The sequence below is a fragment of the Phalacrocorax carbo genome, chromosome 6, assembly GCF_963921805.1.
Source record: "Phalacrocorax carbo chromosome 6, bPhaCar2.1, whole genome shotgun sequence".
In the NCBI taxonomy this organism is placed as follows: domain Eukaryota; kingdom Metazoa; phylum Chordata; class Aves; order Suliformes; family Phalacrocoracidae; genus Phalacrocorax; species Phalacrocorax carbo.
This window is the reverse complement of record NC_087518.1, coordinates 45339945-45358978: the sequence shown is the minus strand read 5'-3', so window position 1 is coordinate 45358978 and position 19034 is coordinate 45339945. Positions and strand designations below refer to the sequence as shown.

General features: G+C 56.3%; 1 protein-coding gene across 2 annotated transcripts; it reads left to right on the top strand.

Annotated features, from left to right (window-relative positions):
- The first annotated feature begins 532 nt into the window (after window positions 1-532).
- ACOT11 (acyl-CoA thioesterase 11) lies at window positions 533-17982 on the top strand. Of its 2 annotated transcripts, XM_064455031.1 has the most exons (17): window positions 533-814; window positions 5188-5263; window positions 6792-6990; window positions 7869-7938; window positions 11161-11221; window positions 11455-11556; window positions 12080-12215; window positions 12525-12681; window positions 13043-13162; window positions 13244-13388; window positions 14278-14333; window positions 14462-14528; window positions 14602-14685; window positions 14797-14930; window positions 15308-15439; window positions 15516-15642; window positions 15746-17982. In XM_064455031.1, exons 1-17 carry the CDS (start codon window positions 792-794, stop codon window positions 15899-15901), a joined length of 1845 nt encoding a protein of 614 aa, XP_064311101.1. In that variant the 5' UTR covers window positions 533-791; the 3' UTR covers window positions 15902-17982. The 2 variants fall into 2 exon arrangements, with proteins under 2 accessions (XP_064311101.1, XP_064311102.1); XM_064455032.1 differs by lacking the exon at window positions 5188-5263 and having other exon boundaries at window positions 534-814.
- Window positions 17983-19034: the final 1052 nt, after the last annotated feature.

The window sequence follows — 19034 nt, the reverse complement described above, 5'->3', positions numbered from 1 at the left end:
CAATGTCTCCCAAAATCCCCAATAGGCTGTATTGTTAATGCGGTGACATGGCGATTTGCATTTTATTTCCTTGTTATAAAAAACCGAAGGTTTTTATTATAAGCCCTGTTAGAGGTTGTTCAAAGGCAGCAGGGCCAGGGAGTGGCTGCGCGGACTGGAGTGGCTCCAGAGAAGTTTGCAGAGGCTTTCCCGGCCAGCTAGCCTGGCGTCCATGCCTGTGGCTCTGGGGAAAAAACAAATATTTTCAGGCAGGTTTAACTGTGGTGGGGAAGAGCCTGGTGCTGATGTGGTGCTGTCAGTACTGAGGGGGGGTGGGGGGGCAGCCAGGCACCCCTGTTCCCCTTGCTGAGGTGATGGGGGTAGAAGAGGAGATGATATGTGGGGCTGGGCAGGGGACCCGGGACCCCATCTCAGGGGCTGCTCGCTGGGGAGAGATGGAAGGAAACCAGCTGCGCCCCGCTCCGCAGAGCTGTTGGCGCCATGCCAGCCCTTCCGCCGCACTCCCCGGCTCTGCCGCTGGCCCGGTGCGTTCGCTCCTGCGGCAGAATATCAGCTCCAATCGGCAAACCTCCGGAGCGCCAGCCATTTTCTGGACAAGAGCAGATTTGCCAAGCGCTACCTTAAGAAAAGTTATGCGTGACTATATTTAAGGAAGCAGGGGGTGTGCACTGGCCCCATCCCAGGGCCCTGCGCCAGCCCTGGCCTCGACGCCCGCGCCCGATGCCGGCCATGCGCGCAGGTGTCTGGACGCTTCTCCTCTGAGCCACCCATCGCCTAGCTGCCGCCTGCAAATGCTCAGCTTCTTCTGGCTGAGGTGAGGGCCAGTTGGGGACTGGGGACGATGGGACAAGGTAGGGGGACCCCGGGGCTGGGCGAGCCAGAGCCAGCGTCCAGCACTGCTGCAGAGACTTCCACACCCAGTAGTGGAGCAGTGGCTTGTTCAGGCTTGTGTCGGTGCTGGGTGGCTCTGCGGGGGGGTGAAAGCCCCTTGGGCCCCACCTGCTTGCCTGGGTGATGCCCTCTTGCTCTTGGGGGTTACAGTGAGCTGTGCCGCAGCTCCATTGCGGTTGGCATCGGTGGCTCACCAAGGGGGCTGTGACACCCTCCCTCTGGCTGCAATGGGGACAGCGGGTGAGAGCTAGCAACATTCCCCCCCCCCCCCGCCCCCTGGGGCTTTCTGGGTGTGTTGGGAGGGATGCTGGGGAGTGGGGGTTGGCTTGAATCATCCTTTTTTCACTTAAAAGGGTGGGCAGATATTTGGGAAGCGTGGGCACAGGGCTGCTGGGAATACAGGTTTCATGGGGAGGGCAGAGGGATGTGTCGGGGCTGGCTGGGGAAGCGTGGGTGGCCAGATGGAGTGGGTGGCATGATGCTGTGGTGGTCTCTGCCTTGGTAGCCTCGACTGAGGTGGTCTCAACCATGGTGACCACCACGACTGAGACCACCAGGGTGGAGAACACTGCACCATCATGGTCTCCACCCTGGTGGTCTCAACCATGGTGGTCTCAACCATGGTGGTCTCGACTGTGGTGATCTCCACTATGGTGGTCTCCCACTTGGTGGGCTTGACTGTGGTGGTCTCAACCTTGGTGATCTGGATGCTACAGCAGTCTCCTCCCTGGGGAAGCCGTGGGAGGCAGGGCAAAGGTGCATGGGCTGGGCAATGCTGTTGTTTCACACTTGTGAATTTTGGCCCTGGTGGTGTTTGCGGCCCTAACAGGATGATATATGGCTTTGATCTGCCCCATGGGCTGGAGGCAGCAGTGCCAGGGGACCTTTGTCCCCTGAGACGCTCCCTGGGGCAACTTTGCCCCTGTGCTGGCAAACTGGTGCCAACCTTCCCAGGAGCCTCCCTGGAGCTGCAGAGAGTGGCTGGGCAGGGACATGGATGAGGCTGGGGTCTGCAGGCACAGCCAGGGCTGGGGAAGCTTCACCTGGCATTGAACTGGGTGGTGGAGAGGAATGTGAAGGGGCTGGAAGGTTTCCCTCTGTGCTCACTCTGAGCGAAGGTTTCTGCCGCCAGCAGATGTAAAATCAGTGGCCCCTTGCGAAGGGGACAGTCCTCGTGGCCTCCTGCTGACTTGGGCCCTCGGTTTGCACTTTCCTGGCCCCATGCCTTGCTTTGCTCCATGAAATTAGGGAAAGCATGACGTGTGGTCCCAAAATTACTGCTCCCAGGGCACCCTGGCCTTTCTTCTGGTCCTGCTGAGACCTGCCACAGGAAGCTTCTGTATCTCCTCACCAGCTGTGCCATGACCAAGTAATTTGGTTCCTCATCCCAGTGGGACCACCACTCTGATGGCCCCACAAAGGAGCCAGCACCTCATGTCCCACACCTGAGCAAGTGCAGCAGGTCTCATCCTGGGGGCCCTGCTCCATCTCTGCCAGCATGGGGTGATGGAGCTGAGCTGGGATGGACATCTCTTCTGCCACTGGCTGGTGGGGCTCCCACTGGAGGGGACACCTGCCCTTGCGTATGTCCTGCCCACCCTGTCCCCAGCCACTGAGGCTTTGCCGCTGCTGGCAGTGGGACTTGTGAGCCAAGTCTTGGAGGAAGGATAGCCCTTGCTGCCCTGTCGAGATGGCAGAATTTCCCAAAGTAGGTCAGGTTAATTTTTTAATGCGTGCAGATTTGCTTGTTACCATGGATATTGCTCAATTATACACCAATAATCCCCCATGAGAACTTCATTGTCGCCACTTTCCTCCCCTCCTTACCCTCTGCTTTTTTCTTTAAATATACCCAGGAAAGGGTAAGGATGTGCTGAGGGGCTGGAGTAGGGGTAGGAGACCAGAGCCAGGTGAGGGAAAACAGGGCTTATGCATTCAGGAGCTGGTGGAAGGGGAGTGGGAGACCTTCGGAGAGCAGGCGGGGGCAGCCTGAGGCATGGGACTGCCCCACTCTGCCCAGAGCCCTCTGCAGCCCGGCACCTGGGACCCCCATCCTGGTTTTACCCTTGCCCCTCCTTCCCATCTGCTCCTTAGGGGGTGGCTAAACAAAACACCCCACTTCCACAGACTCAAGGATTTGAGGGGAATGCACTCTCCTGCATCCCCATCCAGCAGTGTCCTGGGGGCTGTGGGACCCAAGGGGGGTTTTGCAATGGAGGCTCCCTGGGCTGATGGTCCCCCAGTGATTTTCTAAGAGGCCAGCACCCAATCAGCAACAGAGACCATCCCTGGAGCTTGTGGGTGCTTTGGCACTTGGGAGAAGCCCCTGCTGGGATATGGGAGAAAAGTGGAGTGCCACGGGGTCCCTCTTCTCCATATTTGTGGAGCTATTGGGGTGTGTCCCCCTCCATGCCCCCCCCCCCCATTTGCTCTGCAGGCTTCTTATGCCTTCAGCAGTGCAGGAAGCAAGTGTGGCAGGAGGCAAGAAAAAGATTAGTCTGGAAGGGTTTTTTTTCTAATGTAAACTTTTTTTTTTGGGTAGAAGTGGGTCACTCGAGGGGTGACAGAGTAAGAGCATCATCGCCTGGGTACTGCATCCCGTTGCCATGGTGACCTGAGGGCTGCATCAGTCAACAGCTTTAAAAATGTGACAGTTGAGTGAGGCTGAAGATTTTAATGAGGACAGACACTTGCTCGCTTAGTTTCGATAACCGTATACTCTATAAATACCCACTGACTGAATGGTTCCGGGTCTCTGGAGCGTGTTTGCGACATGTGGCTGGGGTGCTCCCCTTCCCCAGGCAGAGCCCTGTGCTCCAGGGTGGGAGCATGGGCTGGGGCCACCTTGAAAATAGTGTGTGTGTGATGGATGCAAAGCAGACAGCTCTTTTTTTTCTCCCTCCTGCTAACCCAGCCTAGGGTACAAGGTGACACTGCAAAGCCAGGAGCCGGTTTGGGTTTCTGAGGTACGGCCCCAGCCGCGTGCCCTCCAGTGTTGGCTGCTGTGGCTGGCAGCCGTGGGGTGTGACAGGGCCACCACTGGCCACTGCCACCACCTTGTGTCTGCAATAAAATAAACCCAGGGAGCAAATCCAGCTTGCTAAACAGGAGAGTAATTCTTGCACTGGGCTCTTGCAGGGGTGGGTGAGCCATAAGCAAGCTCCCAGGCCTCAACAGCAAGCCGGGAGAAGTTGTGGGGCTGGGGAAAGCAAAGCCCAGTGCCGCTAAGGCAGGGGTGGAGGCTTTGAAAGGCTGAGTGGTACTGTTTGCATCCATCAGTGCTCTGAGCACCCTCATTTCATACCAACCACAATGGGTGCGCACCATGCCATGCTCCCGTGAAGGGCTGACGGTACAGAAGGCAAATCTACAGCTTCCACTTTTTGACCCTGTGCCAAAGTTGGTCAGTCCCACGCTGTGGGGAAGGAGCTGCTGCCTCTGGCAGCGTGGTTAGACCCGTGCAGGAGCAGGATGTTTTCTGGGACAGCTGAGGGCACGCCAAGGGGCCCGTCAGTGTTGTGTTTAGAAGTGAACTGTAAATATAAGGCCTCTTCCTCTTGTTTTTGCTGCAGCTTCCATGCTGTCTTTCCTTGCAATGCCACCACCATGTCCAGCCAGGACCCAGTCACAGTGCATGTGGCTGGGGAGCCCACGGGCACCCAAGGGCACACAATGCCCTTGGAGGATGCCAGAGCTTCACAGGCAGAGGGGCCAGTGCAGAGCGCAGTGGCGTTGCCGGCAACTGGCGCTTCTCATTTGCTGCCCCCGGTGCCACCCGTGCACAGCCCACTGCCAAAAATATGCTCCCAGCAGTCTTGTGACTGTGGTGGTGTCACTGCGCTGGCCGGGGAGCTACAAGACACAGCCCTCTGTCACATCTAGCGACATGGAAAGTATTGACACAGCATCACTGATCAAAGGATGTGCCACGGCACCGCACCTTGGGCTTGGTCCAGCACCCCAAAATAGCTGGGATCCTTTCCATCACAGCCAGTGAGCACTGGACCTGACCCCTGAGGAATGGCAGGCACCATCCCCAGGTCTGCCCTGCTCTGTTTCAGCTCTGGCAGCTCCTCTGATAGGTGCTGGCGAGGGGCTGGTGGCATGGGGAGGGACGTCAGTGTGGGGCACGGGGACAGGGTGTGACAACCTGCTGTGCAGGTGGCTGTAGCAGACAGTGGCTCTGCGGCGCCCGCCACACACGCTGCCTTGTTCCTGCTGGGGGACAGCCGCAGGCGTCCTCCATTCCGGCTCTGCTGGTCCTGCTGTAACTAGAGCTACTCTTCTCCTTTCCAGGTGTCTCTTAAAAATGGTCAAGGGCAATATTGTAGTCCCTGAAGATATCTTGAGCTTCTGTTGCAATGGCCTCCAGGTACTCCCCATGCTGTGCAACTAACCCCAGGGTTCCCCGTTGTGCCGACGGCTACTAACCAAGGCTGTGCCAGGCAGGTGCCACACCGTGCTGGGAGCTGCCTCCAGCTCTGCACTGGCTCCGTCTGTGTCCGCTCCCCACGTGTTCCCCATTAGCATCCCCTGCCTCTTGCTGACTACTGCAGGGTCAGGGCCGTTCCCACGGGGTGCCAGCTTTTTCCCTAAAATTTAGAAATGGCAGGCGCCAGGAAAATGAACGGTGGGAGCTCTGGCCAGGCTGGCTGCTCACTTTGCAGCAGGAGGCATTGGAGCTCTTTGCATTGCTGGCTTGTGCCCCAGAGCCTGCCAGCTTCCTGAAATAGCTCCGTGGTACTCGTGTGGGCACCTCAGCATGCTGGGAAACAGCCTGGGAGGTTCACAAAGGGGTTTGGAGCCCACTGGAGGGGCTCTGGTAGCCAGGGGTCTGTCTCACCATGGGATGGGGGGCCCTTTGCCATAACCTTGGCTTGCTGTCTTCGTCACTGTCTGTGCTAAGCCGAGGTTTGTGCTGTTCCTGGGATGTCATGTACCAGTAGCTATGGAAACAGAGGTTAGACCCGCTAGAGAAAAATGCAATTCCAAGAGGCGGTGAGCCTGGAGTAGCCGGGAAAGCTTCATTTTCAGCATAAACCCATTTTTAAAAGAAGCCGGGCAAACCAAAGGGCAAAGAGGCTGCTGCAATGGGGCTCTTGCAACAAGTCCTGTAAATGGGAGCCACAGTGGGAGCAGAAAGCGGAAGGAAGGGCTGTAACGAAGCCCAGATGGCTCCTCATGTCTCCTCAATTACTCACCGGGCTAACTGAGTTCACCCCTTGTGTAACACGGCTCACTTGACATCTAATCAGATATTTTTTTGTCAGCACAGTCACAATACCAGCTTCTCTCTTCCAACCCACCTCCCGCCGGGGTGGCAGGCAGGAGCAGCTCTGTGCCCAGCAAACCGCAAAGCCTGTAAGGACTGTATTTAACTGCGCAAACAACCCCAAACCGAGGATGCTTTCCCACCCTCTGCTTGCACCAGCCAGGAAAAACTGCTTTCAGTGTTTCCTTTGGCAAGGGGGGTGTTGGTGGAAGGTGTGGAGCATTGCTGCCTGCCCAACCCTGGGTGCAAGCCCTGGGAGCGCAAAACCACCCTTTGCTGTGGCATCCTAAAAATAAAGGTGTCGGGGGAGCAAAATTCCTTCCCAGAGAATTGACTGACTTTGGGAAAGGGGTTTGCATGGTTTTTTGGGAGGAAGTGGTGGGGCTGGGTGATATGTGGCCTGGAAACATGCAGTGATCACCCACAGAGCTCTTTTTAGAGGGATATTTTTTCCTTTTGGCTGTGGACATCACATCTTTGGCAAGGGCTGGGTGGGCTTTGGTGGTGCCCAGGGCTGTGCAGGACTGGTATTCCCACCGGCTCTGCGTGGCGAGGGGGGCTGCTTGGGTCACTGTTTTCTCAGGGATTTTCCTCCCATTTGGGTAAATGGAACTCTTGTTCTCCACAGGGCTCAACCTCTCCGCCACGTGCCCAGGAGCCAGGGGAACAGGAGGAGGTACCGGGGGCCATGGCGAGCCCCTCGCCCACCCGCAATCCCACTGAGGTGCAGATGAGCCAGCTGGTGCTGCCCTGCCACACCAACCACCGCGGTGAGCTCAGCACCGGCCAGCTGCTCAAGTGGATCGACACGGCCGCCTGCCTCTCTGGTAAGCCATCTTCTCCCACCAAACCATCTTCTCACCAGGCCGGGCGGGAAGGGACCTGGCAGCGTCCTCAGGAGCTGGATTATCAGAGGTGTGCCCAGCAGTCCAGTGCAGTCCCTCAGAGCTGACGCCAGCTGGGGACCTGAGTCATGCCATTTTGCTGAGTAATTAGAGGCTGAACGGGAGCAGGATGAGAGGGGGAGGAGATGTGCACTCCAGCACGCACGTTTGCTCAGGGTCAGATGAAAATCGACATCTGCTTCTTCCCAAATGCTGCCCTTTTCCTTGCCTGGTGCAAAAGGCATGGGGAAACCCAGCTGGTGATGTCCCTGGCATCCTGGCAGCAGCCAGAGAGCTCTGCCGGACGGGGCTGAGCTCCTCCACTCAGTGAGAAGCTCATTCTGCCAAGTGCACCATGGTTGCCAAGCATGGGGAAAGGTAAATGGATGCAGTATTGCAGTTTGATGAGGTTCCCAGGGCAATTTTGCTGCTTGAGGATCCTGGAGTCCCAGGGGAAAGCCAGAATGGCAAGACGGCTTTAAAATATTTGCTGCGTACAGGGAGATGATATCAGCTGCCTGTACGTCCCCACAGTGCTGAAAGCATTGAGGGAAGGCAAACAGCAGGGCAGGCCTCCTAGTTACAGCACACCCTCCAAACCCTTAAAACACCTGCAAACCCACACTGCTACAGGGTGCAGAAACCCCAAACCCTGCTCTCATTCCCTGCAAACAAGGCAGGCAGGGAAAGGAATGCTGGCCGGGATTTCACCGGTGTCACCAGCCCCAAGGCGGCAGCTGTGGGGCGGGGGAGCGTGTGTGTCCCTTGCATGCTTGGCATGTTGCTGCAGGTAGCTGATGCAGTTTGTTTTTCCTTTCCAGCCGAGAGACATGCTGGCTGCCCGTGCGTCACGGCTTCCATGGATGATATCTATTTTGAGCATACCATTAGGTAAGTACTCTGCTCTCCAGTGGGGCATGCATGGGGGAGGCAAATGGGTTTTTCTCATCTGCTGGGTGCAATGGGGATGGTGGGGCCAGAGCTGGGACAGGAGGGAGATGCAGTGGCAGAGCCAGGCTCACAGGGAAGCCAGGGATTAAGGCTCTGACTCTGCCGCGAGGCTGCGGACTGACTGTCTGCTCTGATTTATCTGCTGTCTGGTTGCTCGGGAGCTCCTGCTGTGTTGGCTTCCCGGTATTTCCCCTGACCTCAGCTCCTCCCTAGCTTTGTTCAAGAAACAACTCTCACTTAGCACTCTGGAAAACTTAAATCTTGTGAATCGTGCCTCTGTAGCAGCCATGTGGGTGGCTGGCATGCGGTGGAGCTCACCCACCCACTGGGTGCTGGGAGGAGTGGGACCTCCTTGAGCATCGCTTTGTGAGATGCTGAGCTTTGCCCAGCCAAAATCCCCTCCCAGGCTTGTCCTGGCATCCCCTTGGGCACTGTCTCAGCAGAGGTGCCCACCCCAATGTGCACAGCCCCTGGACTGCCACATTGCAGGGGACAACACAAGCATTCCCACATGGTGTAGGTCTTAACATGCCCAAGGTGGTCTCCTCCCTTACCACCCCTGGTAAGCCCAGGTGCTGCCACCCACTGTTACTCATCTCTCAGAGCCCCCATGCCCCCTGGTGCAGGGGGATGCCCATCTGCTCACCCCCTGGGTACCATCTCAGGGGGCTCCATGGGTGTTTTGGCACCTGCAAAGGTGCCTGCAGAGCCTGATGGCAGAGGGGTTTTTGGCAGCCCCATCCTTTGGGGACCTGCTGGCCGAAGGCAGGCCCAGACAAGCAAGCCATGCCACAAAGGATCCATGCTGCCTAGGAGCTCCCCACTGTGCATGTCTGCTCACTGAGGACAGGGACTAGCTGTGGGTGCCCAGGGCTGGCGTTGGGGTCCCAGGCTGTTGGCTGATTTGTTTGGCGCCAAGAAGTCCAACTTGCTCTTTGATTTCACCGTCATCCACAGGAAATGTTAAACTCCCGGTTTTTCCATCTCACATCAGATGCTGCAGCGCTGGTGGGTCGGCAAAACACTGGCAGAGGCTGGGGTGCCCCTTGGGTTGGCACTGTCAAGGTCAATGCCCTGCACTGAGCAGGCTCAGTGGGTGCCATGCCCAACACTGCATGGCTACAGCTCCTGGGGCAGCTTTGCCTGGGAAGCTTTCCCCTCTGGGTTTTGGAAGTGGGAGGATGGACCTGAGTCCCGCTCTGGAACACTAAAACAAGCTCTGCAAGGCATTTGCCCCTCCTCAGGGGTGAGCTGGGCCTCACTCCAAGGGGTCAGGGAATTTATGCTGCTCCTGGCTTAGATCCTGCTTGCTGTGGTCCAACTTAATACTCCAAGTGAGGAGCCTGGCAGGGATTTCCTGCAGAGCTGTTTGAAGGCAGAGGAGTGTTGGGCAGTGTTTGCCGGCTGCTCTCCTCCTTGCCTGGCTGGTTGTGCTTTCTGTCACCCTCACACTGCAAGGGAGAGACCCCCTTGGGCAGGGAAAGGCTGTGGGTGCTGGGGGGCACAGAGGAGACCCCAAAACAGCACTGACTTAAAAGCTCATCAGCTGGGCATCAGATGCTCCCCATTCTTCAGTCCTGCTGTGTGCAAGTGCAGCCTCCTGGGAGGATTTCACATGGATTCATGTGGCTTTTATGGCACTGGCTTGTGCCATTTGATAAGGACAGAGAGGATAAAGCATTTTGGGGGCTGTAATATAGACAGATGGGAGACTGCCAAGCTGACAGCCCAGACCCCTGCCTTGCACGCCCCTCACTGCAAACCCAGCCAGAGCATCCATTCTCCAGGCTCACGATGCCACCGCTTCCTTCATCTCTAACCCTCTCCCCACATTTTGCTTTTTCTTTTCGCACCAGCCAGCTGTATATAAACCCTCCTGGGCAGCGGGACGGGAAGAGCGGTGTCTGGTACGGATGTTTGCAGCCCTAGAGCAGCTGGCCTAATGCAGCGCTGCCGTGAGTTGGGAGCATTAACCCCATTGACGCCACAGGGCCTGGAAGGTGCACGGAGGCTGCTCATGTAACCCCGCTAACGTTTTGGCATGCTGCGGCGGGTGCAGAGTTGCCACTGGGCCCTAGGGTCCATGCCAGGGAATGGCCAGAGGCACTGTCACAGCCTCATGCTGCCCCTGCTCCAGCCAGAGCCAACGTGCAAAGTGTGTTGAGTAGCCAAGATGATCATGGTCATTTAGAGCCAGAAGTCATGCGTGGGGGCAAGGGGGGAAGTTACAGTGCCAAAGCACATGCTGACTCTTCCTTGCTTCTGGTTTTGAGCCCTCTATGGTGCAAACCTGCAGTTTCAACAGGTGTGGCATTATAGGTTTTATTTTTCTACTGACTTTTCTAGCATTTGTCACTTGTAGGGAATGAGGAGTATTCCTGATTTAATAATGCATTTGTTAAAGTCTCTGCTGTTGGTGTTGCCAATAAGCTGCATTTGCTCATTCGGTCGGTACCAGTCTGGAGTAGTTTAGGCTGCAGAGCTGAAGCTGTCTGTGCATTTACTCTGAAGCCTACTGAAGGCCCAGAGGAGGGCTCCTGGGCTCTGCAAGGAGCAGTTTGCTGCCAACAGATGTTTCATGTGAGAGATGTTGCAAAATGCCCCTGGCCAGATCTCGCCTCCCGCCATCTCCCGGTATCCCAAGGCATCCATTACTGGGAGGCCCTGGAGAGAGGAAGAACAGGAGCAGTCAACATGCCTGCAGCTTTTGGGCTGCTGCTGCCGCCAGCCAAGGGCCCGTGGGGAGGCCCCATGGGTGCCCCCATTGTGCAGGACAGCACATGCAAGGCTGGAGGAGCCGTTTGCTCTGGTGAAAGCGTGCATGCCCGCATGGTGGGGGGGTGCCAAGCAAGACTCAGGCACCTCTGCACCTCTCAGGTGTCCCAGCAGCATCCCAGACCTGGGGACCTGTTTGCATGCAGTTGCTCAGGGGTGACATCTCACTGCCGGGCTGGACACCTGTGGGGTCCCATGTCTTGAGAGTGGCCGTTCCCATGTCCTGCTGGCCATCCCAGCATGTCCCCACTGTCCCAGGCAGCTGCTACTGCAGTGGGCGGTGAGCTGTAACACCATGGCACCTCGGTGGGGAGCCGCTGAGCCGTGGACTGCAGGCCATCTTCCCCTGGTAACCCCTGCACACTTTCTCCTCTTTCTGTTTTTCAGTGTCGGGCAAGTTGTGAACATCAAAGCCAAAGTAAACCGAGCCTTTAACTCCAGCATGGAGGTTGGTGAGCCACCCCACGCCTTCACTTGCCGCCCCTGCTCCTATCCCCTTCACCATGTGCCCATCCCTGCCAGCTGTGCACATCCATTCACTGCAACCAAATGCAAAATACCCAAATCCTCCCGCGGTTTCCAGCTTCGATCCTGCATATCTGTCTCATCCTGCTGTGCTTGGTGGGATGTGGGTCCCCGGGGAGCAGAGCCAGCTCTCAGGTGTGCTGTGCCCTCTCTCAGGTGGGCATCCAGGTGAGCTACGAGGACCTGTGCAGCGGGAAGCATTGCAGCATCTGCAAGGCGTACGCCACCTTCGTGGCGCAGGGCCCCTCTGGCAGCAAGGTGAGTGGTGGTCGGTGGCTGCGAGGGCTTGGTCAGCCCCGGTGCAGAGGCAGCGGCGAAATGGCCTTTCTGGGGAGAGATGACCTGGGCCAGGCCCAGCTTTCTGTCACAGCATGTGCTGTTGCTTTGTGGCTGTCTGCACATGATCGGGTCGGTGATCTCTTACCCCTGTATGGAGTGCCAAGTGCACAGTGGGGTGCCAAGGCCCTTAGCCCTGCTCTGGGCACCTGCCCACTGCTACTCTCCCCTCCTTTGTACCCGGAAAGGGCAGGGACGTACCTCCCTCCCTGGCGCTGCAGGGTGGCTCCTTAGCATTGGCACCTCCCAGGGGATCCCTATCCAGTTGTAGGAGCCATTTGCCCTCTGGCCCCTCCGTGAGCAGCTATAATATAACCCAGGAGGAGCGCAGCTGGCTCCAGCACACATGGTGGTATGTACTGTGCTATAGGAGGTGTGCTGCTGCCTGAAGGAGCCCTGCCTTCTCTCACAGTAGGACTGTTCTCTGCCCATGTACCCTTTGCAGGTGAAGCTGAAGCCACTGACCCCACAGACAGAGGAGGAGAAGACAGAGTACAGCATTGCCGCTGAGCGCCGCCGCATGCGGCTGGTCCACAAGGACACCCTCAAGGACCTCCTCACCCGCAGCCCCTGTGAAACCGGTACTGTGTCCCACAGCCAAGGCTTCCAGCCCCAAAACAGCCCCAACACCCATTGCTGACATCCTCCTTCCTCGTCGGGATGCTGTGGGGAGAAAAGTGGTGACCACCGTGGAGGTTTGGGAATGCCCTGGCCGTGGAGGGGAAGGGATCAACCCCACCACCATGGACTCCCAATCCAGGACATGTGGGGGGTTCGATGCAGTGGAAGGATGCATCAATGGGGAGAGGAGGCAAGGGCTGGTGGGGTGCCAGGAGTGGGGGTCCCACTGACTGGCTGGAATGCTGAACCCTGTTCTCCCCCCGTGGCAGAGCTGGAGACGCGGGATGGCAGCGCAGCAGTGCCGGCGGAGAAGACACGGGTAGAGAGTGTGGAGCTGGTGCTGCCCCCACATGCCAACCATCAGGGCAATACTTTTGGTGGGCAGATCATGGCCTGGATGGAGAATGTGGCCACCATCGCAGCCAGGTGACCCGACGGGGATTCAGGGGCCAGAGGGAGGGCATGCCTGGAGATGACACACAGCCAGGGTGGCTCCAGCCGTGTCAGGCCATAGCCACGTTGTAGGGACCCTCCAAAGGGATGGTCGCCAGCATATCGTCCTTGAGCAGTCCTGTACAGGGAGTCCCATGGGTGCATGGTGCTGGAGGACCCCAGGGAACGGTTCACACTCACCACAGTCTGCTTATTGTCCCTTCTCATGGCTGATATTGGCAGTTGAAATCCAGGGGTGACATTTTTTGGGGTCTCCTCAGCTCTGGGTGGGTTGGGAAGGGTGTGTGAAGCTTCCAGGGTGCCAGAGCTGGGGGTTAACACCTGCCCCCTGCAGCCGGCTGTGCCGTGCCCACCCCACACTGCGGGCCATTGAGATGTTCCATTTTCGGGGACCATCACAAGTCGGGGACCGCCTGGTGCTCAAAGCCATCGTCAACAATGCCTTCAAAAACAGGTGGGTGCCAGCAGTGTGGTGTCCCCATCCCACCCTTCCAGTGGCTCTCCGCACCCTCACCCCTTCTTCTCTCCTGCCCAGCATGGAGGTGGGGGTCTGCGCCGAGGCATACGATCAGGAGATGTCCATCAGCCGAAGGCACATCAACAGCGCCTTCATGACCTTCGTGGTGCTGGACCAGGGGGGCCGGCCCTGCAACCTGCCAATGGTGGCACCTGAGCCGGGGGTAAGGATGGGCAGGGCTGACTTCTCCCCATGGCGGTGGCATGGGACCCCCAGGAATCACACTTAGTCCTGAAAGGCTCTTGGATTCACAGCAAAACAAATGCAGTTTTATGATGATGGAAATTAAATTGCTTGATAGCAAGTGAATTAAATGGATTGCTTGGTATAACTAATAATAAAATAAAACACTTGCCCATGCAGAGATGGAGATGTATTAGCCATGCAAGGCTTAACAGAATATTGCCTGCAAGTTCAAGCTCATCTTTTCTAAAATTTAGGGGAGAGAAGGAAAACTTCTTCAGTTGTTTTTACCTTTCAAAGCATCCTAATCCATAATTTGCTTGGATCCAAATATTTAAGAAAATTTGTCATGTGAGCACAGCAGCGAAGCAAACACCCATGTGTCGTGGGGCACATCATAGTGGGAGCAAGTGACGGTGTCACTTTCCTCGTGGCTTATCTGTGCCCACCTACCTGATATTTTTGATGCCTTAAAACTAGGACTCTTCTTCCACCCTGCAGGACAGCACCTCATGGCCGGAGCCTGCTTTAAAGCACTGTGCTATTGCTTTCTTTGAAATAAGCTGCTTCTTTTGGGGTTTTTATTTGCCGGGAGGGGATATTTGCATGTGCCAGGGGATGCAATTTGTGTTTCAATGGCTGTTTGCAGCCCTGCAGCCACAGTACTTGCTTGATCACAGCGCGCTGTAGGATGCTGAAATAGCTCACGGTTAATCACTAACCACCACTGCCAGCATAGTTGGGATGTCTGCCGGTCAGCACAGGGGCTTTTCGCTGCTGAACGTTTTGCCCTTTCCCAGAAAGATATCTGTGGGGTTTTTTTTCCCCTCTGTTTCCTATTAACCTGATATGCTTTTACCTTTTATCAGGATGGAGAGAGGAGGTACAGAGAAGCCAGTGCTAGGAAAAAAATTCGGCTGGACCGGTGAGTGGAAAAAACAAGTGGGATGTGGGGAAGGAGAAAGAAGGAAAGGGGGTCTCAGCACTAGAGTACCACGACAGTCTGTGGGTGGTTTCTATCCCACCATATGGGAAATTGTTCCATTCTTGCAGAAAATACATCATCTCCTGCAAACAGGCCGAGGTGCCGCTCTCTGTGCCCTGGGACCAAAGCAACAAGGTAGGATGCTGCCCTGTGGGAGTCACTGCCTCCTGCCCCCCTTCCTGCCCCTGACGTGCTGTCCCTGCTCCAGGTTTATCTGAGCTACAACAATGTCTCTGCGCTGAAGACACTCGTAGCCAAAGCGAACTGGGTACTCGCCAGAGAAAAGGAAAAGGTACTAAACCCTGCTCCTTCCCCCCGAGGTGCTTCTTGCCCCCACAGCATGGGCAACCCAGGGGCTTGGTGGTGGTGAATGTGTCCCAGCCCATGCCCTGTGCTCCCCGAGGTGCGGATGTACACACTGGAGGAGGACAAGTTCCTCTCCTTCCGCATCGAGATGTCGGTCCGCATCGCTGCTGGCCAAGCCTTCTCCCTGCTCTCCGACCTGCGGCGCCGGCACGAGTGGGACAGCCACTATGCGTGAGTGCTGCGGGGCTTCTGGGGGGCACCTGGCCTTTTCCAAAACCCACATCCTTAAATTTAAACCTCACTGCTTTGGGCTTTTCCTGGGAGCAAGCGTTTCACCTCGGAGCCATGATTGCTCCTAGGGACCTTTCACTGTGCACCCCTGTCCCCAGGAGCACTGGCTCCATCTGTGCTGATGGTTGCACTTCACTGCAGAAAACATCAATTTTGGGTCCCCCACAATATTTTGGGTGCCATAGCGGGCTGTAAATGCCCCCCCAGACTTGGGGGCCACAGCAGGGTTTCTTTGGGGATGGTATTGTCCCTTTCATGGCTACCCCACGGCTGGTCTTCGTCTCTCCTGGTGTGACAGGTCTCCTCTCACCTTGCAGGAGTGCTGAGCTTGTCCAGCAAGTAGATGATGATGACATGATCTACCATGTGGTGAGCCAGACGCTCAGCCATGAGAATAAGCCACAGGACTTCGTCATCCTAGCATCCCGACGGAAACCCTGCAGCAAGGGGTAACTGCCCCCAGCCCCAACCCCCTACTATATGCTGTCCGAGCTGTGCCAGCTCACCAGGCTCTCTCCTCCCCAGGGACCCCTATGTGGTGGCCTTTCGGTCGGTGACACTGCCCACCCACCCCGCCAGCACCGGCTTTACACGGGGGGAGACAGTCTGCTCCGGTTTCTGCATTTGGCCGGAGTCAGAGGAGATGAGCAAGGTGGGATGCTGCGGCCGTGCTGCGGGGCCATGCCAACTGCACCACAACAGGGAGGCTCCTCCCTCTGCACGTGCCCCTACTAACCATCTCCTGTGCCTCGCAGGTGGCTTACTACAACCAGGCTACGCCGGGGTACCTCAACTACGTCACCACCAATGTGGCGGGACTGTCCTCCAACTTCTGCGCCACCTTCAAAGCCTGTGAAAAGTTCCTGCTGAAGAACAAAGAGGACCTGATTGTGCGGCTGCAGGACCTCTAAAGCCATGGCACCCTGCTGACAGACAGACAGACAGATGAGGGTGCACCTCCGTGGTGGAAGGGGACATGGGATGGTGGTGCCCAGACCCTGTCTCCCCAGGGGGCTTTGGCCCAAGCGAGGTCCCAGGGGCTGGGGTGGAGGGGCATCACTCTACTGCCTCACCCCTTGCGCTGACATGTCATGTCTTTTCTTCTTCCTCTTTTTTTTTAATTTAGAAATTTTATAAGCTGATGTACAGGACTTGGTTTTCTAGTTCAGCTAATGCTACTTGAATCTTTATACAATCCAAAGTCTTTCTAAAATAGATTTTTTTTTTACTATTTCTTCATGGGGAAGACTTGTTTCCTTTGAAGCAGCAAAGGGAGAGAGGGGGCAGTGATGAGGGGACGGTGCCGTACCCCTCCCTGGTGCAGAGGCAGCTGGCAGAGCATCCCGAGCCCCCTGCAACTGCCGGGTGCTGCTCTTCTTCCCAGGCAGGGCTGCAAACAGCCCCTGCTTCCACCAGGCTGAAATCCCACCCCATGGGGCTGTGGAAGGAGTGGCAATAAAGGTGCATTAAAAGGAAAACAATATCTATATGTGCTCCGGGTGAGTGTCTGCTCTGGGATTTGCTGTGTAGTGGCCCGGCTGGCAAGCGTGGGGTGGGGGTCCCGCACCCGCAGCACACCCCAGGCAGGTGCTACTTCCCCAGGCTGCTCAGGGTCACCCGCCCCGAGAGCTGCTGTCTGGGGCTCAGGAAGACGTGGGGGTCCTTTGAGGCAGGACCATGCATTGCAGAAAGGCCGGTGTCATTAATTTTTCCACTCCGAGTGGCTTTTGGAAACTGCCTGGAGGCATTGCCAGCATGGCAGGGGCAGCATGGGCTCGTGCAGACCCGGGTGCCTGCCTCTTGTCCCCATCCATTGGGTGCATCAACGCCTTAAGCCGTGAACACCAAACTGCCTCAGGGGCACTGAAAAATAAAAAAAATTACAAACTCAAACCTTGTTTCCCTAAGTCTGAGCAAGGCTGCAGAGAACATGGAGAGTGGTTGCAGGCAGATGCCAAAGCCCAGAGCCTCAAAGGCTTCAGATGCCATCCCTAATTGCCCTGGGCACTAATGACCTGAGTGCCTCCTGGGGTGTTTCCCTCCCCATTCCCCCCAAGCTGCTTTGATGACAGCATGGAGCTGTTTTGCAGATGTCCACAGCTGCAGAGGATGGGGTTAGGACCATTGCAAAGACCTTGCTGCCAACCTCCCTGACATGCTCTGGGAAAGCCACCAAAATGCAGCACAAGTGATAGTGGAAGTGCTACTCATCTGTCACACCCCAGGGGACATTTGCCCTCAGCCACAGGCCTGCTGAGAGCCCCCTCCCAGGCTTTCCTGGATCCCATAGCCAGAGGTGTCTCGATGGCCTTGAGGTTTTTGAAAGGCTTGCTTCCCGCTGGGAAGGGAATGAGCCCTTTGGGCACACAGAGCCATGGGTACAGCAGGTTCAATGGCAGCAGTGCCCTCCTTGCCTTTGCTAGAGGGGCCCCCAGGTGCTGAACCCAGAGAAAGGGTTTTGCAGAGCTTAAGCTTGAGCAAGCAACAGTGATGTCATGCTCAGGGCAAGATGAGACTGTGGGGTACCAAAAATGAGCACAGGGTCTTTTCCAGGCACCCAAGGTGTTTTCTCCCTGTCTGCAACAACCAGTCCCTAGAAAGGTGCTTTGCCACCTAAACTCCCCAGCTGGTTTATAAGCAGAAGGAGCTGCTTGCCCCAGTCCCACAGATGCTCCGCTCCCTGGAGCTGGTTGTGGCTATAAGATCCTAATCTGTGCCATAACTCAGATCATAAGCATCTCCGCGCAAGGCCTGGCACGGCTCTGCCCTGACCTCCCCCTGCTGTACTATCGCTACAAGATAAAGCTGTCTCAAGCTGAATGTGGTACAAAACATTCAACTTTTATAGAGCCCTCTTATCTCCCGAAACTCGGAGCAATCCTCCTTTTTATCACCGGGATGTGAGCCATCCTTTCTACTTATCATTAGAAATTGCTGCTGCTTGATTAAGTGCAGGGGATGATGTATTTGCCTGAGCATTAAACTTTAACTGACCTCCACTTCTCTTTAAGTATTGTGCTTTTTCCTGTTCTGAGGCCATGGTCAGGCCTTGCCCCGGCCTGGCTGTGTCCCTGGGCATGCAGGGTGATGGAGCAGGAGTGACCAGGGGACACAACAGAGAGCTGCAACAGTGTGAAACATCTAGTGGCTTATGTGCAGGTGGGAAAAAATTGCAGTCCTGCAGCGTCTGCTGGCCCTCAGGTACAGGGGAGTATGGAGAGCAGGACTGGGCAGCTTGGAGCATCCCTGGAGCACCCATCTCTAACTGCTTCATCCCACAGCCAGCTCCCATGGAGGAGGGACCTGCTGGTGGGTGTGTTGGAGCCTGTTGGGAGCAGCTTGCCCTTACCAACCTTTCCCAGAGCCCCTTGTTTGCCCTCCCCACCAAATGCACCACTCTGGGGCCAATTTAGTAATCAATCACTACTTTTCTTTTTCCCTTAAAAATTAAAATCCCTTCAGGGTGTTACCCCCTACTCTGAACAGCCCTCCTGGCTGCGGCATCTGTGCATGAAAGCACCCATGTGCCTTGCTGCTCTTGGCTGCTAATTCCTGCACAGAGGCGATTGATTTGGAAAGGCGGATCTGGGACCCTGGGAGTGGGAGGGCTCTGTGCCGGCTGCCCGCAGCACCCATCGCTGCTTTCCTGCACAGCATGATGCAGGGAACAATGCCCCACCAAAGGAGCACGGCTCCCTTCCCCAGGCCCCCGCCATCATGCAGTGGATGAGATGAGGCTGCCGGAGGATGGAGTGGGGAAGCATCCCAGAAATGCCAAGAAGCTTTCAGCAAAGAAAAGGCCATGAAGACAGCTGGGGATTTACAGGCCAGCACTCCCAGTAGGATCCAAGCAGCTTCTCCAGTATGTGATGCTACCATCATAAAAAGGTTTCAAGGACCTGATATTATAGATGCCTAAATAAATACATAGGAATTGATATATAAAAACACAGCATATGTTTATCTATTTTGCAGGGGGAGCGGGATGTAATTAGATGGCAGCATCTCTCTCAAGGCTATCCTCACTGTAATTCATGCCTCAAG